This window comes from Semicossyphus pulcher, unplaced genomic scaffold (assembly GCF_022749685.1).
Source record: "Semicossyphus pulcher isolate SPU_LCO1_2020_fin unplaced genomic scaffold, fSemPul1.0.p SCAF_7, whole genome shotgun sequence".
NCBI classification, from domain to species: Eukaryota; Metazoa; Chordata; class Actinopteri; order Labriformes; family Labridae; genus Semicossyphus; species Semicossyphus pulcher.
Window position 1 is genome coordinate 14,434,728 of NW_027211748.1, and position 27,471 is coordinate 14,462,198.

The 27,471-nt window shown below is 40.3% G+C and overlaps 3 protein-coding genes across 3 annotated transcripts in view; 1 reads left to right on the plus strand and 2 right to left on the minus strand.

Annotated features, from left to right (window-relative positions):
* Positions 1 to 906: 906 nt before the first annotated feature.
* Positions 907 to 5,682, minus strand: asb10 (ankyrin repeat and SOCS box containing 10). Its single transcript, XM_069685516.1, has 5 exons — positions 5,358 to 5,682; positions 3,946 to 4,213; positions 2,030 to 2,534; positions 1,371 to 1,484; positions 907 to 1,092 (listed from the first exon to the last, which is right to left on the minus strand). The coding sequence occupies exons 1-5, from the start codon at positions 5,680 to 5,682 to the stop codon at positions 907 to 909; spliced, it is 1,398 nt and encodes a 465-aa protein (XP_069541617.1).
* Positions 5,683 to 11,902: 6,220 nt separating this feature from the next.
* On the minus strand, positions 11,903 to 12,332 carry h2bk1 (H2B.K variant histone 1). The gene is made up of 2 exons (XM_069684549.1): positions 12,219 to 12,332; positions 11,903 to 12,139 (listed from the first exon to the last, which is right to left on the minus strand). Exons 1-2 carry the CDS (start codon positions 12,330 to 12,332, stop codon positions 11,903 to 11,905), a joined length of 351 nt encoding a protein of 116 aa, XP_069540650.1.
* Positions 12,333 to 20,136: 7,804 nt separating this feature from the next.
* asic1c (acid-sensing (proton-gated) ion channel 1c) overlaps positions 20,137 to 27,471 on the plus strand; it is a 104,964-nt gene continuing 97,629 nt past the window's right edge. Inside the window, exon 1 of the mRNA XM_069684548.1 lies at positions 20,137 to 21,083. Within this exon, the coding sequence (XP_069540649.1) occupies positions 20,529 to 21,083 (555 nt within the window). The 5' untranslated portion in view covers positions 20,137 to 20,528. The remainder of the gene's footprint in view (positions 21,084 to 27,471) is intronic.

The following is a 27,471-nucleotide window of genomic DNA, read 5'->3' on the forward strand; positions in this document are numbered from 1 at the left end:
GAACTCTTGTCGTTTTTCTGCCTCTCGTTTCGCTAATTTGACAAAGCTTGTCGTTAATATTTGAAGAAGAAAAAAATACTGGAATATCGTGTTCACAGTAGAAAATATAAGTTGATATTCAACACGACTTAATGGAGTTGTAACTCCTTTTAAATGTTGAATTTGCTGCTAACCCTTTTAAACGTGTGTTTAAAAACAAAAGCTGAATCAGATTTTTTAAAACAGAATTTTTGTAATTATTTTTCTTCTTCCAGACAAAAAAAAATAAAGAAACGACACAAAAACAGCAGGCTACAAGCCGAAGCGTGAGAGAATAAGGGGGATAAAAGGAGAGAAAATGTCAGACAACAGGAAAAAATAACAACAATTTCTAGACCACGTCGCCAAGGTGGGAGATTTTATTTATATATCAGGCTTATTTTTGATATAAAACTCCTAATGAAACTCACATCGGTGGCAGTAATTATTTATGCAAATATTTTATAACAATCCTCAAAGGACAGCACATCATCACTATAGGAATAAACATCAAACTACAATAACTTTAATGTATAAAAATACAACCATCTGAGCCTCTATACTGTCGAGTTCAGAATACAAAAAATCTTTCATAATAAAAATAAATACAATATAAAACACAATTGCATACCTGCTTCACACCACATCAACTCTAGCCTATTGCGCCCTCTTGTGGTGCAACATCAAACGTAACTGTGCTTAAAGCTGAATAAAACAGCTGCTTCTTCCTCCTGAAAGGTCGAAAAACATGTTCTAAATATGAAACGTGCTGGTGTGTAGATCTTTGGTTGATTGTCACTCTTTTAACCGTGATGATTTTATGTTGAAGGGGCTGCTTCTTTCTCACATGTCTGCACCCATGCTGACTAAAGCCTCCACAAAGTGCTTTCAGTGGATGTAACCTCTGTACTCCAGCAGCAGGTAGTTCTTTATGAAGGTGGGCAGATCCATTTTAGGGACCACCTCGTGCACGCGGCTGTCCAGGTACTTCCTGAGCCTGCAGCGTGCCAGGTGCTGCAGGGAGCGAGGAGTCATCGCCAGAGAGAAGACGGACTCGTAGAAGACTTTGTGCTCCTGTTCGGATTTAAAAAAACACAGATACACGTGAGATTAATTCAATGAGATCTGATATAATTTGTCTAATGAATAAGATGTTTTTGTTTGATTTATTTAGTATTTAAAGGCCTTATGTATCTCAGATTATATGTGCGTGATCCTAAAGTTGAAGGAGGTTAAAATACAACAAATATATATTAAACAATGCCAGTTAAAGAAATTAAATAGTGGTACAATATAAACAACAGTCACATTAGTTAAATCTCACTCATGAATAAATCATTTAACAAGCTTGCCTTGAACACCTCGGGTGACACAGACTCCACCCAGGTGTCTGTGACTTTGAGGTGACTGTAGTCGTTCAGGAGAACCTCGATGGTGCGTGGAGACACAGAGCAGTGCTTCAGAACCTACAAGAAACAACACAGAGCAGAGCAATCACATCCATATAATCATCATTTAAGTTCATGAGCGAGCCTGCGACTCCATAGAACTGCAGAAATAAAGTAATTAAACACTTGTGAAATGAACAGATTGGTCTTCCCTCCAGGGGTTTAACTGGAAATTATGCAATTAGTGCTAATTAATCTCCTATTAACACTTGCCTAATTAGGAAGCAGGCATTTTGTCGTGTGCACGTGGGTTCACTGATAGTTGTAGTCTGTTCCCCGCGGAGAGTGCAACACTTCACGTCGTGTCATGAGACGGGAATGATTTGAATTGTGAAGTTGTGAAGTCTGGAATATTCCAAGGAAGTGTTTCAAGACTTTCAAGGTGTTACATGTGCAGAACTTGCTAATTAGGCTAAATGAGCCACCTTGATGAATAATTGCTTCACAGTGCAAATACAGCTTCCTGCTACAAACCAATCTGGAATTATTTAGCCCCTAAAGACTGCATGTACACTCTTTTTTCTTTAGCTATTTTAGGTAACGTGTATGTTTTGATTTCTTACCACAGGCAGAGCTCCAGGCCACACCCGGATGGAGCCGTGGTTGAGCAGAGCACGGACGATCCTCTCAGGCTGATGGGAAACCTTGTAGCAGACCACCTTCAGGATGTTGTGCATGGGAGCTTCACCACCGTAGTCCATGTCGTTAACACAGGCACCGTAAGCCAGCAGCAGATCCACCACATCTGGGTTGACGTTCTTACACGCCATGTGCAGAGGGTTGTGTTTGTCCTGGTCCATGGTGTGGATGTCGGCCCCGGCCACCAGCAGCATCTGGCACACCTTGAAGTAATCCTGAAGTTCCTGCAGCTCCTGGGGCTGTGAACAAGCAGCGTTCAGGGGCGTGAGACCCTCAGCGTTCTTTTTGTCCACAGCGGCTCCGTAACGCAGGTAGAGCTCGATGTGGTCCGGGAGGCCGTTCCTGGCTGCTGCGTGTAAGGGAGTGTCATCTTCATCTACACTGCGACCGTTGATTGCTGCACCATACTGGAGGAGATACTTGGCACATCTGCAGACAGAATTACATGTAAAGAGTTGTCAGCAGTAGTAAGCCATTTTTGTTTAAGTCACAGTTATATCCAACAAGTTCAAGTACCTCTTTATCAACACCAAACTCTATTCTATAAATGTGTTAATTTAAGTTTAAACCAAATGTTATTTAGCACCATTAATTATTTAAAATAATCATTTTTCAATGATCTGGAATGTTTTGGTTGCAGGAGCTTCATATTTAATCACTTTTAGCTAATTACCTAGCCTACTCTGGTTACCAGCATGGTAGCTTTCATGCACTCATCCGGAGCCGATAGTCTTAAAGCGAGACTGCGTCACTCTTAGAAATAGCAAAAGCAATAAATACGACCTTGCTCATTTTAGTCCAAACAGGGTTTTTGCTGCTACAGCCTTATTTGGTCGAGCATGAAAAGTTGCTATTGGTGGCTAATGTAAGCTAACGTTAGCACTAACTGTAGATAGATATTGCAGTTTACTGATTTTTAACAACAAAGTCTTCCTCTTATAAAAAGTTGAGTTAAAGGAGCAAGTCTCCCCTGGAAAAAGCCACCGTCAGTCAAAGCTGGTGTTCTCTGTAATCGATAGAAGCAATATGATTTGAAATTGGCGCCATAGCTGTGGAGAAAGTTGTACAAACAGCTCGTAGTTTGGCCCATTCTACATTCCTACAACACCCGGCGTGCAGTGAGAGACGCTGGAGTGAAATACTACAGTTTACCAGTCAAGGGCATTGATTGATGCAGGCGATGGCTCAGAGCAGTACAGAATCCAAAATATGACAATAATATATAACGGTGGATCGTCTAAAAAAATCTTGGGGTCCGCAGTCTACATTTCAAACCTGACGATTTTGAACGAGACATGACATCGGAGGCGGGCGTCTTAGATTGAGGAAGTGTAGTTTTGCGAGCTCCCTGGCCTCCACCAGATGACGTGTTTTACGTCATCTGGCGGAGGTTTTCCAGGGCCCATTGGAGAAGGATAGCGTCCTCCAAAGGCACAGAGTAAATTGCATTTTTCTTCTACCATAATAGCATTAGCGCCCCATAATAACATGATAGGACTGAGGTTAAAAATCGGCGAACTGGCCCTTTAATTAATGCAACCTCAATCCAAAACATTCAGGGGCTTTGCAGGTAGTCTAACTTGGTCCAGTAGCTTGTGACAGCTACAACACATTTTTAACCAGTTTTAGGTTAAAAGTTTGCTACAACTGACTTGTTGACTCTCCTCTTAGGGTACTGCTGCTCCAGCTATGCCTTCTACATACCCTCTGGAAGAACCCCTTGGGGCACAAGTACCTTAAGTTGAGAATCACTAAATTAAAGCACCTGCATTCATACTAGTTTTTTCTACTTTACACACACGAGGGATTACAGTTTCCAGTTATGTTCCGATTTACTCACTCAAGAGATTTAGGGCTTGTACAACAGTGTAAAGGCATTAGGCCCTCTTCAGAGACGGCATTGGCGTTGGCGCCGTGGATCAGCAGCAGCTTTGTGCACTCTGGCTGGCAGTTTTCACAGGACTCATGCAGAGCAGTGGTGCCCCCTGGTGCCAGGTCTACATTTGCCCCGCGCTGCAGCAGGAGCCTCAGGCACTCTGTGAAGCCTCGACCAGCGGTGATGTGAAGCGGCGTGGTCAGCTCCTGCTCATAACTCAGAGACCACAGTCCTGCAAGAAGGGAGAAACATTGGCATGCAGTCACCTTTGAGCATAGTATCAGCAGACATGACAGATATAAGTAATCCAAAGTACTACTGTTTGCATGACTAAAAGTACTCAATAAAAGACCCTGATACCCTGTAGTAGACCGTATAAAACCAAAGCTCTGATAAACCTACTCAGGCCTCTGTAGTTAAACCTGAAGTTCTTCCACTCCTCTATGTTGCTGGTGTCATAAATGGCGTCGATAAGGTAGCAATACTCGTCGTCGTCCACGATGCTTAGAACAGTCAGGTCGTCGCCAACAAGCAGAGAGTTCCAGAACTGCAGGACACAGCCGGTGGCCTTGGCTGTGGCGATCACGTCGTTGCGGTACTTCTTCTGTTTGTGCCACTTAAACTTAGGTGCTACATAAGCCATACTGCAGCTAGCTTTTGTATATTTTAAAGCTTAACTAAGGGTGTTTTCTCTTGGAGGAAATAAGCGCTTATGCTTGGTTGTTTGTGCACACGGGGCTATTTCAGGGAGGTGATATGTGATCTTTTGGTTGACCCGGTGAACCTTGCCAGAGCAGTGATATGGGAGCCAATGATGTTACATGTCACCTGCACACTGATTCAGCTAATCTGCTGAAGTTAACAAACAATGCTTTTTTGCATTCAATAAATTTCAGGGAGAAACACATTGTTCTGGAAAATAGAATGCCTTAAGTAAAATCCAGTATTGCAAAGGTCCATTATTATTCATGCAAAATTTTAATTTGGGGTATGGGACAATAATTACAAGACCAGCCAAGCCAAAACTGACTCTAAATATTAGCACTCTGCAGAACCAAAATGAAGCATGCAGGTTGTCCTTTGTGAAAGGCCACAATGTAATCCAGTTTTATTGTGTGGCGGACATGTGATGGTGCCCATAAATATTGCCTCGTGGTCTGTTTCTATAAATATGGCATTACTGTGTCTTCAAATACTGCCTCACAGTGAGATGCACCAGTTACACGTTGCTTTTAGCTGCATATTTAAATCCCTTTAAAGCATTGATTCACACTTCCGTATGCTAATCTCCAGGAAATACTATAAGCTACCATGCTGTGCCAAATCATAAAAGTTTTCTAAATTAATTCCTAATGAGGACAAATGTCGTCTCCTACCTTCTCCTGTGGCGACCCAGCGCATCTCCCCTCCTTGTGGTTCAATGATGAGGTTCGCCGTGGATCCTCGAGGAAAGAGCCGCTGCGTGGCCTCCAGGTCTCCTGTATACAGGGCGTTTTGGACGACCACATCCTGGCAGACGGCTGCAGGCCGGACAGTGTGGGTCCTCAGCAGTGCCCCGTCTCTGGCCTCCTTCTTCAGCAGATAGCTATTGAGGTGATGGGAAGCCAGCTGCTTCTTGTACTTGTGTCGCTCCAGCATGTCCTGGTCAAGTTCAAGAGAGCGCAAGGCCATGGGCGTGAAGACAAAGCTGCCTTGCGACATGCTGGATGTCTCGGCTCTCACAGGGAACAGCGGTCGTGTAAGATGTGTACGATAGAGTGAGAGAGACTATTTGAAAGGCCTCTCTCTCTGTTTCTGTTGTTGTTTCGCTCTGTCTGGCTGATGTCCACTATGTGCCTGCCGGCTGTTCGCAGGGTTGGTTCACAGAGTTGTTTTGATATTCAGTATGAGACCCTCCCAGCGGTGTGACAACTAATGCTATTTTTATGCCTCACATGCAGCCACTTGAGCCTCTCCTGTTTGCCTCCAGGAAAGTTTCAGTCGCGAAGTGTTTCTGTCAGGCTGCAAGTATCAAATATCATAAGAACTCACGTGAGCAACTAAATACATGCTGCTATTGGTGTGATTAACATATATTAATCACCCTTTTAATCAACAGCAATTGAAGCTTAGCTGTCTTAAATAATAAAGGTAACATTACTTTTACAGATTTTAAAGTTGCACATAGAAAAACTTCTTTTTCCAGTTTTATTAAGTCTGTATCCACATCTTCTACTCTAAATGTACATAGCAGGTTAAGTCCATAGAGAGGGGAGGTTGTTGCATTATGAATGTTTGCTTGTATTTTTATGATGTCATAGTTTATGAGTAGATAATAAACCTTTAACAACAGGGATTTCACTGTTTAAAGGGGGGGGTGTTATGCTAATGTCAAGGTTCATATTTCACTCTGTGCCACCTGTAGAGTAGCTTAGCATAACTTACAGTAAAAAAGACTCATCATTTTTCTCACACTGGTGCTCTGTGCAGGCCCTCATACAGCCTCTGGCTGAAATGACTCAGCTCTGTCCCTTTAAGAAATCCCGCCCCTACAATCCCGCTTTCTTCTGATTGGCCAGGTCTCTGAAGCCTGCTGAGGCTGCACTTTGCGAAGTCACAACGTGGAGAAAAAACTGTCTGAAACCTGGCGTTCACTTTTTTAGCAGGATATTACTCTAAGGTAAAAGTATTTTTTTTTTACCTTCAGATTTGAAACTTCACCCACATTTAGCATGGACATCCAACATTATAAAATTATATATATGTCTTAAAATGTGAAACAGCATAATACCTAGTCTTTAACTTCAAAAACAAGATGACCAAGTAAAAACTTAACGGCTGACTCAAACATTTGTGCAACTTTTAAGGTCAAATTTGGTCTCAGAAAAAGAGCAAATAAGAACGGCCTGTTTGTAAGCCCCTGTGAGTACATGTTTGCAAAATCTCTTTTTCTGCGTTGTGTTTTTTTTCCCCAACAGCCTTAATGGATTTTCTGTATCCACACGGCTCCCTGCATTAGAACATTAGGCTGAATGACTGGCAACCGCTGTGTCACTCTGCCCCACGTGTAGTGTTCTGATGGCGGAGGGACGGCGCATAATTAAGCCTCTTAAGCCTACTCGCTAAGCTACTGACAAACATCTCTTTTGACTGATGGACCGCCATTTTCCAGTGCTTGTGGAAATTTTACCCAGTGGCAAAACTGATTGAATCTGTTTACTCTCTAGACACCAAGGATGGGCTGTGAGGATGCCGCAGAATTACCTATTTTATATGGAAACTGGTTACAATTGGCTTTATTTGATGCACAATGTATCAAAAATGCACATATTTTAATGTCTGTTTATCCACCTCTGTGTTAAAGATGCCTGTAAGCTCAGAGGAAAACAACGTCTGCACCACAGGAGGAGAAATACGTGGCATTTGAACATAGGTTTTACCTTCTTTCCCATTTGAAAACGCAGAAGCATCGCTGCATCTCATCTATACCTTAACGACTGTTCTGGTATGGAAATCAAGGTCATTTATTTTATGTTACAGTTTGGTAATAGATGCCACATTAAACTGAAGGCGAGTAAGAGTTTCAACTTTGAAAACACACATTACCAGAGAGAGACTAGGAATATTGTTTTTGCGGCTGGAGTACATCCTTTTAAATGATATACATAATGAGTTTATAATATGCATCTGGGCTACCTCCTCTCTACTTTGATGTCTTCCAAATGGCCCGGGTGTCATCAGCAAAACATGTAGGCACTTTCCCGCCTCATTGACTCCCAAATGTATTTTAAATATCATTCCTGGTAACGCAATTATTTAAAACGCTGAACTAAACACTTACTAATGGGGAAAAAGACAGCGACTTCGATAAATTCATTTCTCAAATGGTGGGCATTCGTGTTCCTTTTTTTATTTTTTTCCCTCTGTGAAGCGGAGGCAACTCTGATGGCAACAAAAAAGCATCAGCAGTAGTAACACCCCCTGCCCTCACAGCCCCCCGTGGACATATTAAATCTTTTGGTTTCCTCACATTACCCACCAGTAGCTGTCTCTCCAAGGTTTTCTGCATTGTGGTCAACTGCCTTCCCTTCTCAAGGCGGTGAAAGGCTGGACATCAGCAGCGGCCCTGATGAGAGCGAGGCACTTCATTTATGCAATCATAGGCAATTAGTTCCCTCTGATTATGTGCCTCTTAATGCTGTTTTGAGTACTGTGGCACACAGTAATACAGAAAGAGATTAAACTATAGCCCTCCCTCCACGCTGAGCAGTCATTTAATATACTGAGAACATAATGAAATGTACACAGTAATTACAGTAATATTAAATGCTAATGGATTTGCGATTGGATCTGTTGTTAGACTAAAGCAGAGTCAGTGCACCCCAAGAAAGTCTAAGTTTGCAGAGATTGTTGCCAGGACATCAGATCACATAATTATCCATCAGGTGTTTCTTATAATAATGATTTCCTGTGTTACTTATTGCTATTCCTATCTGAGGAGGCCACAGCATGTCTGGCAAATGGGCAATTCTGGTCCTGTAAGAGCAATTAAAATGCATTTTACACATTTCAGCTCACATCAAGGAAGCTAAAGGGAAATATAGTTTTTAGTTTGTATTCCAGTAAAAGCTAATGAGCATGTTCAAATGGCTAGTGACATTATCTACCAGAAGCTAGTTGCTGTTTTATGCATTTGTCCTCTGGTTCTGATTAAATTCTCAACATCTTATTGACTCCGACACTCCATAAGAACACTTAAGGTTAATAAACACCGTCTGCTTTAAGTCTGAGAGGCCATTAAAGTGCCTTTTATAACCGATCAACAGTGGCTAACTTCCATATGTATAGCTCATCAGAGTCCACTACAGGGTTTAGACAAGGTGCCCTGTTTGCAAATCTCCCCCAGGTCTCATCACAATGCTCGAGATGTTGGTGGAAAACCTAAATGAATTTATAGAGCCTTGAATTGAACAGTAGCTCCAAACTACTCAGAGGCAGCGTGATTACTTTTTCTGTACTCTCTCAGCTCTGAGCCTACTACCTTTAATGTATTGTATCGGTCTTTGCAGATTCCAATTGTCTCTCAATGCACTGATCACCACGCAAATAGCCCTCTGTTTCATCATGACAATTGAGAGGTTCATATTTCAACCTAATAGTCCTGTATAACTTTAACCATCTATCACAACCTCATTTCATTGCGGTTGCAGTTAATACGCGCTTCCCTGCCAAGTGGAACATTTTCTAATGATGCACTCTCACATGAAAACAAGGCAAGCCAGCCCGGGCTCTGCATCACTCACTAATGCACCCATCCATAATGTGTTCATAGCAGTCTGCCTAAAGGAGACAGCAATGACTACCACTTGGCATGGGCATGAGAGGGGATATGGGGAAGGGTGCAAGATACAAAACCTAAATGGCCATGATAATCACGAACAAAGTCACTGCCATCAAAGACTGTATCACCCTCATAATAACATCTTTAGATTTCGTATCATTACCAAGAATACTGGGAAACATCTAAAATGGGTATCTCAACAATAACAGTCAGTGGTGGGAGTCACATCAAGTGCATTATTGCAGTGAGCCCGGCTTTGTAGGATGTTGACAAGGGTCGCCTAATAGGTGTATGTAAAGCCTGATGTAAACACCATCCTAATTAGAGAGACCTTTATCAGTTCCTGCATTTTATGCAGATTGGACTGGTGCAAACGCTGGTGTCATTATCTTGTAATCAAGTACTATTCAGTTGACAGTGTCGTCTTTTAAAGGCCTGATTAGAATACATAACAAGGATACATTGTTACATTATTTCCCGTGTCACTTTATAAAGAGCAAATGTCCATTTAAAAGCTAACTGAATCAAGGATCTCGTCAAGGTTTGAATGAATGCATTAGAGGTTAAAACATTACTTTGAAAACATAACAGTGTTGTCTTTTGAAATAAGAATATTAAACACACTTTACAAGGAAAAAGCTGGAGCAAACTGAACAATTTGCAGCTTTAATTAGTGCAAACACACTAAGGTTTTGACACTACTATGTCTTCATCAGTCAAAGCTATGCCAAGATTGCTTGAGATACACAGATAACCTTGTATATATTTTTATATTCTACAGTTTTCACCTGTGAGATAGGCTAAAAGATGATTAAAGTTACACTTCTTTAAACAACATTTACCATTTTTGTTTTTAAACATTAAATTCCTTATAAACAGCTAGTTAACTTAAATTTTTCAACCAGTGTCTTGTGTTGTGGCTGTTTTGAGGAACATATATCTTCAAAACTGTTTTAGTTTTAGTGTTTTTAGTTTTCACAATAAATCGATATTTTTCAACATATTTATTGCCCAGTTAACGTCAAGTACCAATTTATATATTTTTGTTGCCTAGCAAAGGGGCAGGAAATTACTATCCGGCTGCCATCTTTGTATGGACAATGGCAACTACAGAAACAAGTTTTTCACCCCCCCGCCCTTTTTTTCCCCCACTTGTTACACGCGGAAAATCTACTTTGTTTGTTTCTACTTTTTGTTGCTGGATAAGACTTCGAGGAATCTAAAATGTCTTCAAAACATCGGTAAGTAATGTCAAACGACTGTTTTTGTTGTTCAAAACTCGGCGTGTTAGTGTGTGAGCAGCATGCTACCTCTGGCTTAACGACTGTCATTATCATTGCTAAAACTACATGGAGTTTCTATGACGACGAAGTAAGATAACGGTCTAGGTTTGATAGCATGCTAGCTAGCTAGCTAGCTGTAGCTGATGATTTTCATTCAGACAGAACACTTGATGCATATTTACCGTTATTCTAGTTGAATTGCCGTTGTTTTGCAGGTCTCTAAAATGTATTGGAGTACATTCAGGAGATAGCATGATAAAACCGGATGAAATATATATGAGATTAGCTTAATTGCTAGTTTACCCGTAGTAACTAAGCTTCGACTTATGCTGCGTTCCAGACAATTGGGAACTCGAGAACTTCCCAGTAGAAATTTCCGACTTCCGAAGTGTGAAGTCTTGAACGCAGCATTTTTCAGACCTCCGACTAGAAAAATTGCAGTTGCCATGAACGCAGCATTAGCTCCGGTTTGTTATCAGTTAACATCGCCGCCCCCGTTTGTCTGCACCTGTGGCATATTTGTGCCAGAGTAACGCAGGTGTTTCTCTTTTTGGTTTGACAGAAGTATATAATTATATACACGTGAGGATTCAAAACAAAGTGGATGACAGACGTTTTCTGTAATTATATTTAAATTCAACCCCTGTCAAACCACAATTCAACAAAATTGTGCTTTCGACAAATAATATTTCCATCTGGTAAAAATGTGGCCACTGACTAGTATGCACTACTAGGCCATAAAATAAGTATCGACTATAGAGTAACAACTGTTTTAATCCTTTACCATACTGTCTTTGTAATGCTGACTGCGTGCAATCAGTTATATGATATAAATGCAAACCAGCTGAGATAAAGAATAGGAAGATGAAGATGTGGACTTGACTGACTTTGAGGCTTGCTAAGAGATATCCTATAATTTCCTTTTATTTACACAATTATTTACAATTTGTACAGTCTATTTTCGCCAAATAACAGTTCGGGTGCCTTTTTACAAATACGAACATTTCATAGCTGTTGTTTTTTCAACATGTATCCTACATATGCGAGTGGCGTTGACATCATTTTCATGCTCAGATTTCTTGGCCTCCATGTCAAAGACGGAGTCATTATTGTTGTAATATGACAGATGTACAATTACTCCATCTAGTGGTAATAATTAGGCGTTACGGATTTTCCCTGTGGTAGAAAAAGGGAGGACTGTAAATGAAGAAAAAAAAAGCATTTTTTTTAATGCATTTATTGAAAGAACCAGCTTACAAAGCCACATGTGTACAGGTTTGAAAGCTTAGTCATAACAACTCGGTATGTGTTGAAGTCTTCATTTGGAGCTGGTGTACTTGGTGACAGCTTTGGTGCCTTCAGACACGGCGTGTTTAGCCAGCTCCCCGGGCAGCAGCAGTCTCACTGCAGTTTGCACCTCTCTGCTGGTGATGGTGGAGCGTTTATTGTACTGAGCCAGCCGGGACGCTTCCGTGGCAATCCTCTCAAACAGGTCGTTCACGAAGGAGTTCATGATGCTCATAGCTCTGCTGGAAATCCCCGTGTCCGGATGAACCTTTTGAAGGTATAGGGAAACGGTTGTTAGTTATATTTAAGACCGAAGCAGTTAACACACCTCGCGCTTTTTGACCCACCTGTTTCATAACTTTATAGATGTACATCGCGTAAGTCTCCCGTCTTTTACCCTTTCTTTTCGCCTTTTTCTCAGTTGAACTCTTCCCCTTTCTTTTAGATATATCATTAGTCATTTTTGAAACCTTGTCAAATACGCTAACTCTGACGATAATAAGTAATGTCAAATGCTGTAGAAGTACTTTAGGAATAATTATCCTGGTTTTCTGGCTCGCGCACAGCTGTTTAAGAAGCGTACGTTAATTAGTCACTGATTAAAATCACCTGCTTCATTTTTACAGGGACAAAGTTGCGCGTCAGATTTAAGAAAACTGTATTGAATAATATTCAAGTATGAATAAAATTGTAGCCAAAAGGCTTCTCAAACCTGTTAGGTTTTTATTGAGGTCTTGGTTTTGTTGACGTATTTGAGTCTTGCGCTGACCGGTCGTAATGTGATAAATGTATATAGTTTATAGATACTACTACAAGGTTGCACCATTGCACATAATAGTGGCGTCCTCTTGGTGGCGCACTTGCACCAGTTTTCAGGCTGCTTGAAATCTTATTTGTGTGGTTGCATACTTGAGGTATATTCAACTGAAATCCGTTGTAATCTTCCATATTGCTTGTAGTTTGCGAGATATTTTAGACCTAAGGGTGTATTTAGATACCATAACATTTACAGGAAAACAGTTGTGAGCTGCATTTGTTGTCACTTTCAATATTTCAGTAGGCTCACTCTTGATCTGCATGTAGGCCTGGGCTGTTTTCAGATAGATGAATGAACACTGAGGCTGTGCTTATGAAAAATGTATGGTATTATGAGCAAGGCTGGATTAAAGCTGGCCCCAGAACCCCAGCCCCAAAAGCCCCAGTGTGATTTTGTCTGATTTAGTGTGTAGCAGTCGGACAAAATGCAGATATGTTTGGGAATTTTTCATGATTAATGTGTAGTCTTGAAGCTTTCTTATGCTCGCAGAGCGCTATGTTAAATCCTTATCATTTTAATTCAGACTGTAGTTACTTAGAGCACAAACTATTTAGTGTCTAAACAATCTCCAAATTGGCAATAACTGCAGAGGCCAAGCAGTATTTAAACTATGTATACTCATGATTGGTTTTTAGTTTCTCTAGCAAATTATATTCTCAACATATCCTCTCATTACACTGTACAATTTAGGCTACAATTACCTTGTGAATATAAATACTGAGTGGTGGTAGTATTTGGTAATAGGGTATATTTGGGATAAAATGTTTCTTCAGGCTAGTATTTTCATTCTTTTCTTTTATTTAGGATGAAGAGTTTTAACATCTTAATTGGCTCACAGTTTACAATTGTTCATAAGTATTTCAAAGCATATTTGAGAACAAGCTATGTCCAGATTTGAGGGATGAATATATACTGACTCTGTGAAATATCCTTTTTTTTTTTTTTTTTTATCCTTAGGCTGTTTTATTCCCCAAACCCTACAATGTTATCTGTTTTTATTTCAAGTTTATAGCCACAAACTAAGTTCAAAGATGTTTCTAACTTGTCCCATGTGTGCACTGTATATGCTAGACATTTCATCTGTTTTATTGGCGAGATCTGGATCCATTGATGAGACCAGAAATTATACCTGTCACCACACAAACACGTCTCTTATAATGATAAAGCGCTTAATCATGCTCATTCATTACTATCCTATAAAAGCTCGGCACAGTTATATTGGCTTTAATTATCCTACTGAGGTTTCACACAATTTTGAGATGCATTCATACCATAGAAACTCTTTATAATAGGCGAGCATGCAACATGATAACTGTGCTGCAACAACACTCACACTATCAAGTGGGGTATTTAGGTTGTAGAGTGTGGAGTAAATATAAAGTAAAGTTAAGGCAAACAGCTCTGAGTGTTCTAATCTTTCATCAAACAAGACATAAGGAGGCATATATCTATATGTCATGTTTTACACACTAAACAACTGTGTAAGAGCAGCAGAGCAAAAGAAGCATCCATATTATTTGTGTTCAGGTTTTTCATTAAGGCTTTTGCTTTAAAACTTCACTGACCCTGTGTTATCCTCCACTTTTCTTTCTTTCTTTATAAAGAAATGGTACATTTGTATTGATGAATGACACTAAGCTGTGACAACTTCAATATGTAATTAGTGCTAAATCTCTTCATCATACATAGCCGACCCTGTGTCCATGGTCTTGGACTCTTTCATCTCCTCTCACTTGTGTTCTCCGAAAGTGCTCAACAGATATTGAGCAGTAGGTTACAAATGAATAGGCTCTTATCTGAGGCAGCGTTTATGCAAGGTCATTTGCAGCACCTGAATAGCAGCCATTGGTTGGATGTATTTTGAAAGCCATCTTTTTCTCTGTTGTCTGGCAGATTTCTGCTGTTTGCTTGTTCCATCTGTGAAGAGAAGACGGGAAAGTGGAAAAGAGGTGAGTGTGTGCGCACATCTGCTGCCTGGCCACGTCTGTCTGACAGCCCCAGAAAAGGGAAAATGTTGGCTGTTATGTTTATCACAGCTTGTCATATCAACATATTGCTAAAGGCTATGTTAATGTTTGTTCTCATAAGCTACACACCTTGCCGAAAATAAAACAAAGCTTAGTTTGATACCTGCAGTGATTGAAGTAGCTTCAGTTTCATGTACAAATATTCTAGTTTTGGGTTCTTTGGACATATTCACACTAGTGCTGGGCGATATGGCCAATATCCTATATCACGATATATCATGCTTTCTGGTCATTAAACATATAATTGGTCTATATGAAATAACCACATGGTAAAGCCTATTGTTGGATAATCCTGTGTGAATTAATGGTCTATGGTTCGCAAGGATTAGAACGTAAAGTGTTGTCAAAATTCCGTAAAAATAGCCGTATAGCTGGGGCGCTGGTTTGGCTCGGTTGGTAGAGCCCCAAGTATAGAGGCTACAGTCCTCGTCGCACTGATCTCAGGTTCGACTTCCGGTCTTCCGATCCATTTGGCATCCCCCACTCTCTGCTCCCCACATTTCCTGTCTCTCTTCGGCTGTCCTATGAATAAATTCAAAAAGCCATAGACATTAGACATAGACGATAGACATTTTCATATTGTTTTAACGAAATATACTGTCATATTGCCCAGCCCTTATCCACGCACAAGCAAATTATAGAGCTGTATAATTTTGCTTATTAAATTGAAAAAAGGGAGACAAGGACAGCACTGGGGAAGTAAGAAGATACAGATACTCTTGGCTATTGTAATATCCTCTCTTCTGATTACGTTTCAGTTCTCATTAACACTCTTGTGATTTTAAAAGTATCAGTGTGTTAAGATAGATAGTATAAATGCATAAAAGTTTTTATTTTTCATAGTGCTATGATGTCGAATGTCGCAAGGCACAATTCATTGTTCTGATTGCAGAAAAAAACTTCCACATATTTTATGCTTACAGTATGTTGATGTGTTCTTTATACAAGGACAGTTACTTAAAGTTAGTCATTAGGAATTAAAAAAATCTATATGTCCCCTTGCTCAAAGTATTGGTAAATATTGCAATGTATTGTATCTAAATCCCTGAACAGTTATACGTTTCATATGGTCAGATTGTTGACAACACACAGCGCAGCCTCTTTCAGTTTCTGTGTGTTTGTTTTTTATATTGCCACAGATGTTTTGAGGAACATTCTTTATTTTTAACTCTGGCAAATTGACCATCAATATACTTAGTTGGGGTTAATTATAACTACAACTACCAGCATGTACAACAGCAAGTGGTTCAATCACCTATAATCAACCGTAGCTGCTTATATTGACTTTTAAATTTTCACGTTGCTTGAGAAGTGCATTTTGTCCAAAATGTCTCAGTGTTTTTGTTCTCATTTTGTCCTTTGTCTTATTTTTTATCCCTTACTGAATGCGTAATTCAGAAGCCTTTTGCACAAACAAAACATTTAGTTTATCTTGGCCATAAAAGAATTGTCTGTGATCCAGATAAAAAAGGGTCAGGAACATTATCTGCGGTGCGTACTACCACTATGAACAAAAAAAGTAGTTTTTTTATTTCAAATTTAGGCTACACACATCTAAACACTGCAGACTTGAGGATAACATAAACATTTTTGCATTTAACTCAAACAGTTCTAATCATTGACTTTGATCTGGTTGCGATGTGCTTCTGCATGTGCTTCTCAACATTGTATATAGTACAAAAACATGAGGCTGGGGTAGTAAAGGGTCTCACTGTGTTCAGACTGTAGTTCAGGTTATATTTCTGCTCTTTCACACTGGCATTGCTCCGCTCAGTGCAGCGTTGCATCTCTGCTGCTGCTTCTTTAACTCGATGATGTATGTGCTCTTAAATGTCGACTGCTTTACTGCAGGGTTTAGTTCCTAACAGCTGAGGTATTTGCCAAATCTGCATAATTCGGGCATCACAAAGAGTGACTTACGGTAATTGCTCCTTTTAGCTCTACATCATATCAGGGCGGTTTGCTTGTCATGGGAATTTTTGCTGAAATGTAGTAATTACAGCACATTACTTAATATCCAACATCATTTAGATCCACATAGTGAGAGTGGAAACTGTGCTGTGGTAATGTTTTCACTCAATTATGATGCTTGCTGATCAGATCAGGTTAAACTTGTTTATTATTACAAAGCTTTTGCAACCCGTATTTGATGACAACAGACATGCAGCACGACAGGTATGACTCACATTGTTGGTGACTGTGGATCATTCCTGGCCAATATTTGAATATGCATTTTCCAAGATAAATATTTTGTGGATAAATAGGCAAAGAAAATAGTTATTTATTAATTTCTATGCTACACTTGGCTGAGCTGTAAACTAAAAGGGTAGCATTTATTATATATCAAAGGGAGAGCATAGTATGCGGTTATGAGCCAAATTTACTAAGTGCTTTATTGAGCTGATTTATTTCAATCATTGCTGTGACTTGTTATTATAAATAGTTAAGGCTCTTTACTCTTGTCTGGATTACATTAGGGTCTACCAGCATTCTTTACAATGTTAAGTTGCTCTTATAAACATATCTGGACTAGCTAACGTGTACATTTACAAGCTAGTTGTGGAGAAACAGACTAGCGCTAGTCTATGAGCAGAGGTGTTTCAGGCCTGTCATTTTTTTCCAAACATGATTTCATAATAAAAGCTAAATTCAAAGCCTCCTCTCCCCCTAAAAAAACAGAGTGCAGTGCTTGGAATTGCCTCAGTATTGCCCCTGCTTATTAATATTCACTGCATTATGCTGTGCATTCTACCATCCACTTGAAAGCCAATTACTGTAGAAAAGTCCACCACTTTCATCCTGCAATCTACAACAACAGGCATGCCTGTCAGTATGAATTAAGAGTTTAAATTTGCTAATCTTTACGCAGGACAACATTGCCAAAATGTAAACGGAATGCAAATACATGCAGCGCGGTGAGTATTTGCATTACATCACTGAATGTGGAAATTGAATTGCCAGACGCAGATGAAGCTACAATGAAGAAAATCTGGGTGAAATTAATTCAGTAATTAATCACAATTAACTTTTATGTGTTTGAGTTTTATCACTGGAGCCACAGGATTTCACTTATAATCACCTACAATATTCTCATAAGAAGGATGAGGTTAGTTCTGACAGCACTATTAATATCATAGACACATTAGGTGAGGTAAAGTCAAATCTTTGCACATCCACCATCCTGTAAACCTGCTGCAGAACTTAGACACAGTAGCTGATGTTGGCTCGTATACTGTGGTTGTCTTTTCACCAAACACCACTTCAGCATACATTCCCTAGTACCTATTTAACTCTCTTTAATTAATGCATGTTGGGCTTTATCCTCATTGTAGAGGACTATGTTATCTTAAAACTTGAGCCAAGTCTCTCTCAGTGACTCAGAGGTGACTCCTTTGTGAAGGATTTGCAGTTTGTCAGCGGCTGTCAGCAACATTGACTTACCTGGCACCGTTTGTGAATGAAGACATATTAAAACTCAGTGAAGGTCTCATATGTTAAGTGGGCTCTGCATCATCCATCACTCTTAAGTGTTTTTTAGCACATGAATCATTATCAGTTCTGACTGCGAGTACAAAAGAGTGCAGCTGAATTTTATATATCCTAAAGAAGCAGAAGGGATTAGCTAGCCCTGAGTCAAACGTCTAAATCAAGTCGATGACACGGCGAGGAAAAAGTATTGTTTTTCTCTATGGGGTTGTTTAATAACAAGTTTTTAAAAGTGGCTCTTTCCTGTTGCGATTTTAGCTTGTACTCATCTTGAGCGTTGAAGTTTTGAAAGTGCAATACCACAGACATTGTTCTGGTAGACCTGTTTTCAGTCTCGGTATTCCCTGACGGGTTCGCAGATTGTGATCTGTGGATTCAAAACCACAATAGTCCATCACTTCAGGCGTCATGTTGCATTTGCCTCTGTGAGCAGTTTTTTAAATTGCATCTCGTCTGTGACAATGTACGGTTGACATTGCATTCCTCTGGAGTTTACGACTGAAATGGCTTATGTAGTTTTATCTACATTGCATACCTCTATAGCGTTGTGTCAAATGGTTGCTATGGTCTCTGTGTTTGGTTACTAGGGCAGACTATTGATTGAATCCTCAAGGGCTACGGCCATATCCTCGGGAGTTCACCTATTGTTATGATAATGAGACATCCCCGGATGGCCAATGAGAGATAATCTTGTTGGGTCCGAGGAGAAACGAAAAGGCTTTTCAGAAACTGTGTGGTTAAATTTTAACCCCTATAAAATTACCCACCCCATTAGTGGTCAAGCCTGAAACTGTCATAGCCACACACAGCTAACCATAACCGAGACTGTAAAACACTTTTCTGATTATTATCACTTGGAGCTACAGAGACAGATGCACCTTTTAACCCATGTCTATGATTTATTAAGATTAATTAATCATGTCTAATAATGATGAGCACATTTCACCACATGGTTTGGGGGATATTTTCTTCCTACTTGGCACATTTGCATTGTTATGAAAAGGTTAAATGTGGCCATCTTAATAAACTCCTTCACATACATGAATGTAATAGAAATGCAACCTGTGGAATTCTTGTATGCAATCCATCATGTGCGCGGCGGAAACTGTTGGAGCCGATTAGAGGATAATAACACATTGAAGGTGGTGTCCAGATTGAGAGACTTCCCCTGTGAGCAAAGACACACAGGCAAAGCAGCCATTCAGCAGTGGGATGGATCCTGACTACTAAAGAGGAAGAGGGAGAGAGAGCGAGACTGAAAGAGAGAGAGAGAGAGAGAGAGAGAGAGAGAGAGCAAGAAATGGGGGAGTGGTGGGAGAGAGAGAGAGAGAGAGAGAGAGAGAGAGAGAGAGGAAGCGAAAAAGAGAGTGAAAGGCTCCACACGGCAGAATATAAATCTGTATGTTAACCGGACTTAAAGCTGGAGGTCTCGAAGCGGCTTTACTGGTTATGCCGGTGGGGGGTGACCATATAGCATCAAGAGGTGGTCTTCCCTATTAACTGAGGATCTGTGCAAATGAGGAAGTGGGACCCGCGGAAGCTGTGAACGCCGGTTGTCAAGCACAGTGGTGGGCTGGTCGGAGGTCTCTGACCCCCCCCCCATTTTCATTTCTGGAAGAAAAGAGAAGAACCAAAGAGACACGTGAAAATAAGGAAGGTGGCAGCGAGGGACCAGTGAGCCTTTTCTCTCTTTATTACCTCCATTCACAAAACCATTGCATCCCATTATCACAGCGATGTAGAGGCATTCTCTCCGATTAGAGGAGGAAGGGTCCCATTGACTGCTGAGGCTTAGCACCTCTCTCCAAACGCTAGCCCTTTTCATTGCAGCCCCCCCTCCCGCCTCTCATCTCTCGCCTCTATCCTTACGTCTGCTATTCTCTCTGTTCTTCCCTCTTTTCTTGTCCCTTGTATTCTTGTCCCTTTTCACACCACTCAGGAATCAGGAGGCATTGCGTTTTGGTAGAAGTGGGTGTTTCTGGAGCTGTCATTGTGTTTGGTGCCGCTACAAAGGACAGCTGAGCAGGGAGTGAGAGAGACAGCTTTTGGAGATAATAAAATAGCAGTGTGAAAGGAAAAGGGGGGACCTGGGACTAAAGGAACAGCTGACAACCACTGGAAGGTGACTTGTAATGAAAAGAAAACTGTTACAGAGACTGACAACCATTTTAAGGTAGCTTTTTATTGAGAACATAACCACTTCTGTGGGGAATAAAGCAGCAGTGTGCCAAACAGCACTGCCGGTTGGATTCTTCTGTTGCTGTTGCTAAGCAAAGTCTTTAACCTGAAGTTCTTGGGGAGACAGTATTGAGCATCACTCTACAGCCATGAAAGGAAGCTCAGAGGAAAGCATTGAAAGCATCAGGCCCTCCAACCTGCAAGCTTTTGCTAACATATCCACCCTACATGGCATGAGTCACATATTCGCCTATGGGCACATGACATTCCGTCGCTTTCTTTGGACTCTCTCCTTCCTGGGTTCACTATGCTTACTGATGCTGGTCTGCATGGATCGAGTATCATATTACCTGGAGTATCCTCACGTCACCAAGCTGGACGAGGTGGCAGCGACAAACCTCACCTTCCCCTCCGTTACCTTCTGTAACCTCAATGAGTTCCGCTTCTCCAGAATCACCAGAAATGACCTCTATCATGTGGGGGAGCTGCTGGCCCTCCTCAATAATAACTACCAAATAGCCAACCCACACTTGGCTGAGCCTGAAGTGCTGGCTGCCCTAAAGGATAAGGCAAACTTCCAGAACTTCAAGCCCAAACTGTTCAACATGACTGATTTCTATAACCGCACGGGTCATGACATCAACGACATGCTTCTGCAGTGCACATTCCGAGGAGAGGATTGCTATCCAGTGAACTTCACCACAGTGAGTATTCAAGCACACATGCTCTCTTATCTCTAATAGCTCTGCACAGTATGTTTGCTGTTGTGTGTCCTGTCAGAGCTGACAGACTGTCCTGTTCATATGAGCTTGATTTCTTAATGTTGCTTGACCAATTCATGCTTGGCTTTAATGCAATAGTCGAGTGTTAATGTTGGGGTAGTTTTCTAAAGCACTGGCAATACTTCTAAAAGCTGTTGTTGTAGTTGTTGCATTGTGGACTGTAGTTGATGCTTGTGCTTTGCGGAGGACAAAGAGTGCATAAAACTTGCGACATGGGTCAGGTCGTAAGGTGAAATGATGCAAGGATTTACTGCCAAATACTGACTTGCTTGGTGATCTGACTAGCGTGTCTTCCAAGAAGAGGGAAATCATTTTTGTATGTTGTTAGGAAACACTTTATTCCTGAGACGTTACTGAGGTTAAAAAAGAAGATTGAAGCTCGACAAACCAAATCTGACAGATGCTTTAATAACATTCTTCAAATCAAAGCGATTATTGCTCTGTTATGTGTTTGGGGTCACCATGCTTTCTGTTGTCATCTTCAGTATTCTGATCGTTCAAATTCTCAACAGCACTGTTTCCAAAGGATCTGTTTCAGACGACTTTTGGCGTCATGTTTTTCGTGCATTTCGAACGTCTTAACAAAAGCGATACTTCTACAAAGATCATTGAAGACTTCATTCAGAAGAGAGTTATTACCCAGCAGTCATTCTGCACGCTTTGATTCATTCTACTCTCCGTTCGTATCCAATCAAGCATAACTCTTCATTCACCGCACAGTATGAATGAAGTTCACTCGGGTTTACATTTACCAACTGTAAATGGTTACTTTTGGTTTGTTATGTTAGCAATGAATCCTCGTTCATTGAACATTGTACATAGCTGATAATACATACCCATTTCATGATGGAATAATATGTAATTTGAAATAGATACATTAACAAAAAATGGATCCCATAGTAGATTCATGCCTTGGATTTTGGGGACACCAGAGCACATATCCTTAAAAAGATCTTAACACACCCAATTGTTGCTGCTGAGTCTATATGGAAACTGTGGCTGGTTATGTGGCTGTATCTTTTTTTAAGTGGCATTTACACAGGAAGTAATGAAAAGGATTGTGTTTTTCTAATTTCACTGAAAAGAAACACCCCTAAAGTAAAAGGAGCCTTGCTTCATGCATCATGAAAAATACAAACTAAGAAAGTTTATATATTTCTGTTTTGCTGTTAGGTCACATTAATTCATCTGAAATTGCTCCCAGCAATTTACCTGCCATGCAACCTGTGCTCTCCAAACTTACTGCTATCCAATCCAGGAGTAATAGTTTGGGTTTAATCAGGCTGTTTCATTACTATTAGCCCATTTTATTAAAGTGAAATACAGACGCAAAAAAGCAGTAGACAAAGATTTTCTTGGCTAACACTGGATCGCCTGTTATTTTATTTAAACAAGAGTACTGTGCATTGGCCAAGAAGGAAAACATAATAAAGATGCAGCCTAGGGATGGGCAGCACTGCAATATCACTTGTTTCTGTTTCCTTTCCTACTCTTATTTTAAGACATTTTATTATTCTCACTGTGTCTGTGTCCTATATCCCATCTCTTAAAGTGCTGGTCTGACGGAGTAACACTTATCTCTCAGTTGAGCCTCTTCACTCTCGGAAATAAGATTTCTTATCTATGTAGTATCTTTAATCAACTCCGAAAGAAATCCCAGCGGACGGACAGTTTTTAAGTGACTGCCTCTGAAATCTTTACAGTTGATCAAAACACTTCTCTGCTATTGGAGGAGATAAAACACTAATTTAATTTTGCTTTTCAATCTAATTTCTGTTTCAAATTGTGTCACAAATATTGTGAAATGGGAACATCCATTTACATGTTTATTTGTAAGCGGCGCTGAAGAGTGTCTTGAGAGACAAATCATCCATGGGAATCTAATTGCTGTTGTATTGCTTGATTGAAAATGCTTGCAGTGTCGAATGAGCCGGTAGAAACGGTTCTGTTTGCGGGATGTTTACTTGTTTTTGTTTGGTGCTCCATCAAACTGTGACCTTTGACCTGGCTGTAATTACTGGCATCAGAATTGATCAGTCTTGTTGATACCCATCCATCATTGTAGTGTTGTTCTGATGGAGTGGTTAAAGCAGCGCCACACCAGGCTGCATTATGTTCTCAGTGGGCAGAAATGTGTCTGTCAGGACTTGGATAAGTGCCAGTCTACCATATCTATCTAGCTGTGTGTTTGTTACCTGATAATAATCTCACACAACTAACTGCAAACACAGAGGCTTGCTCACCAGTAGATTAAGTGAGTTCATAACCTGCTTTGCGACTTATTTCTTATAAGAAATCTCGAGCAGGAAACACTGAACCAAGGCAGGTTTCTAATATAGCAGGTCGTTTTTTAATCTACTTACAGGTGTTTATGTTGTTTTCTTTTCCAAACACAACATCTATATTCATTGGCAGTACCCTGATATTTCTTTCAATTACTCACTTCCCCCGCAGACGTGTTGAGAGGAAGATTTACAATGCAAAGGACTGTGGGAGGGTTGAGCTTTGACCTTGAATAAATGAAGGAAGAATTCCATTAAGTCTGGGTTATGATGCATTTGGGAAACAAAGCATTCAGAATGTTTTGCATTGTAATGGAAGGCTGGGCAAGGGAAGACTTTGTCATTCTAATTACATTAACCACTGTAATCCCTTTTAATAATTTCATGTTTCATATGTTTAATTTAGACTTTTCTTTAAGGGCTTTATTTTACCTCAATTCAAAAAAGACACTTAAACTTGTCGCTCGGCTTTCTAGCGCTCTTGGCAGCTCTCAGGTCAGCTCGAGCTGTTTCAATTTTTAAAATCAGCATTTATTCCAGTCAGTTGTTATCTTTTTAGTACATCATGGTCTTTTTCAGATGAATATATCCCGAGACCTCTGGATTCTTTTGCTTGAAATTTTCCCACAGTGAGTTTACTCTTCAGAATGATGAAACATTTAACACAATCTCTTCTGCGAGATGTAGAAAATGACTCTCTGATGTCTGAAGTGACTCAGAGTTCAACTCTTCTCCACAAATCTCACAAAAGCTGCTTTCCATCGCGTCTACATCCCGAGTCCTCCACTAAGGCTGTTCTTATTTGAAGATCATTAGCTGTATTTTAATTGTGACATTTACCACATTATCAGCAGTAATCCACCTAAGTAGTTTAGCCTAATTTATTGAGGATTAGACTTGTTTTTACAGCCGATTAACATTTTATGGTGGCTTTGTTCCTGTCAACAAAACGACCTTTATTAATATGTATTTATTGACTTGCCATGTGTCTGAGAGACTGCATGTGTAGCCTATGACTAACACTGTATGTAAATGGCACCTCAGTCGATGCTGGGCCGCACCTACAAGTGAACAAGCGGATCATTATCATAATCTGATGGTGTGGATGTAGCGCTGCGTTCTTAAGTCCTGACAGGTCCTGACAAGTCCCTCTGGGCTTCATTTCTGTCCATTTCTTCCAGAGTTTGTAAAATCAGTATTCATCATCACATTTTGCTGAAGTTCACTCTTTTAAGATGTGAGTTGTCTTTCATCTTATCATCCAGATGACAGCAGGTGCCAAGGGGATGAAACATGGCTACAGATAGAGAGGCTTCCACTGACACAATGCGACATGTGGATCTACATATTTATATATGTTTTTAGGCAGACGTCCTTATTTTAAAGCTCATTTTCCCTCCAAGCCTTTCAATGCCAGGGCCAGACGATATATGTCTATATCCCTAATAATGTTCTGTTATCATAGGCACTGTATGAGTGGTGGATACGTCGTCTGAGTGGCGCAAATTATAGAACGTAGTGCAGTAAAACACACTTAATCTACAACAGTCATCATTTTATTGTTTGCAGAGCAGGTCCTTTTGTTGATAACACTCAGAGCCTGGCAGAGTAAATTATCACAGTTCAGCAGATGGTGATGCAGATTCTGTTAATAATAACAATAATGATTAGCCGTGGGAAGCCCTGTGAAAAATATCTTGGTCCCAAGTCTATGATAATACAATGTAGAATACTTTAAAACACAAGATTATGATCATCAGCCAGGAGATGTTTCCCACAGAGGACATGTTGATCTGACAAACACTGCTGTAACTAATATCATTAATAACGGTTGAATTTGTTGAGTGTAGCACTGCCAAGGCCCTGGAACCTATGCAGAAAGAGCTATCATTCAAGCAGCGTTAATGGATTTATCTTTTTTTTTACTTGGTGGCAGGGGATCAAACTGAAAACACAATATTGACACTGCCACATAAATTAGTTATGGACATGGTGCGTATTTTCACACCCAACAGACACACAGCAAATCGAGCATGCATTTGCAGTCATGTTTCTGGCCAACTGACAGCTGAAAGTCAGATATTCCCTCTCCTGTTGCTATGCTTTGGTCTCCACTTTGGTCTCCATCTTAAAATACTCGTCTCGTAAGCTTCCCCAGCTAGTCACCGACTTTGTCCATCTGCAGTTAAATGCTTGACGGGTTATATACAGCCAATTTTTTCAGAGCATCAAAGCGTTTTCCGCCAACAACAGCTGCCTGAAAGTATATATTGGTTATATATGCTTAAATTCATAAAAAAGGAATAAGTGCTAGGGGTGTAAATCTTTCAATATCTCACAATTGGATTTGATTTAGATTCTTAAGGTCACGATTCGATCCAAAATCGATTCTCGATTCAAAACGATTCCCGATTCACAATCAATGCCCTATTTATCACAAAGAGGTGCCTATTTCAGGATTTACTCCAGTCTGCTTTTTGCTAAGAAAACTGCAGTGGCAAATTATTATATGACATTAAAGCACAGTAGAATGTGTTCAAGATTATGCAGCTGTTATATTTGATGTAAATACACAGAGGCAAACTTAAGACAAAGACGATGTATTACTTTCTTTAACTTGCAAAAATAAAACATTGTTTAGTACTTGATTTCAACTGTAACATTTAAAAAAAAAACCAGTTCAAGTTATGCGAAATAAGAAATACTTATATAAGACCAGCTACCTCTGTATTTATCAGAAACATGGCATTTAAAATATCTTTACACAGATAATACTGTTGAACTCGATTTTGTATGTTTCTCAAAACAATCGCACAATAATGCTCGACAGCTCTTTGAGTCCTCGATTTTCAGCTTGCGTGTGGACAACTGCAGATTCACGTTCACACGTTGCATCCGCGATGCATCTGTGATGCATCTGTGATGCAGTGAGCGGTGAATGTCACCAATGTACTGGGTGGCTCGAGAGGTCCACACATTGCAGGTAAGAGCTATTCTGTTGGCGTTGGTCAGGGCTTTCCCCGTACATTACCGACGCCGAGAGCTAGCTAACGTAATCAGCACTACAGACTAGCCAGGACCTACACACTCCTCGCTGAAACTGTGTACAACGGAAGCTGGAAATTGTACATGGCAAACAATGCATGCAGCGGGTTTACTATGCGTAAACTGGTTGATGTTGAACATTTATTTCTGACATGAATCGATTTTTTTCAATACCCTTATTAAGAACAGCTTAAAAGGTAATTTGTTAAGTTCTTTTGGTGCTATGACTTCTATCAGACAGATCCATGTATTGTTGCTGGGATGTTTGTGCTGCCATACATTGGCATCGGCTTCTAAAATCCAGTACCAGTCGGGGTGCAATCGATGCACTTGCTCAGACGTTTGTTTACAAATCTCTTTACCATGTGTACATAAACAGACACAATACACAGAGGCATGCCTGCAGTCAGGAACATGGCAGCTGACACTGTTAAATGGAGCCTTATGTACACATACATGGATGTACACAGTGCATGTAACAACACTTCGCAAAGCTACTTCCCATGTAAAACATTTTCCTGCAGTATAACGCAGAATCCACAAACTCCTCCAGCAGCTTCTGTGTGAGCCCACTGTAGTCATTTGGTTTTGTTAAGTGGGTATGTGGGCTGACTTTTTAAAACAAAGCTATCCTCACAATTCAGCTGGTGGGAACAAGTAGTCTTTAAATTTGCATCATTAAGCTGATCAGGTTTCGTAAAAAGTACATTAATGTGTCTAACAGCTGCTCTGCAACAGCATTTGATATGTGAACACGGTGAATGGAAGCAACATAGGAGAAGGTCAGGAACGAAGAGAACAAGACGCTCCACTGAATAATGTTTTATGAGTTTCTCAGGAGGTGATGAGTTGGGAGAACTTAGCAGAGTGTAGCAGACGTGTTCTGTATAAACTGAAGAACAGAGAGAGGTGGGATAGAAGGGAACATTGGCATATTTGAAAAGCAAGACATCTTAAAGGTAATAAGTAGGATTTTCTAAGAA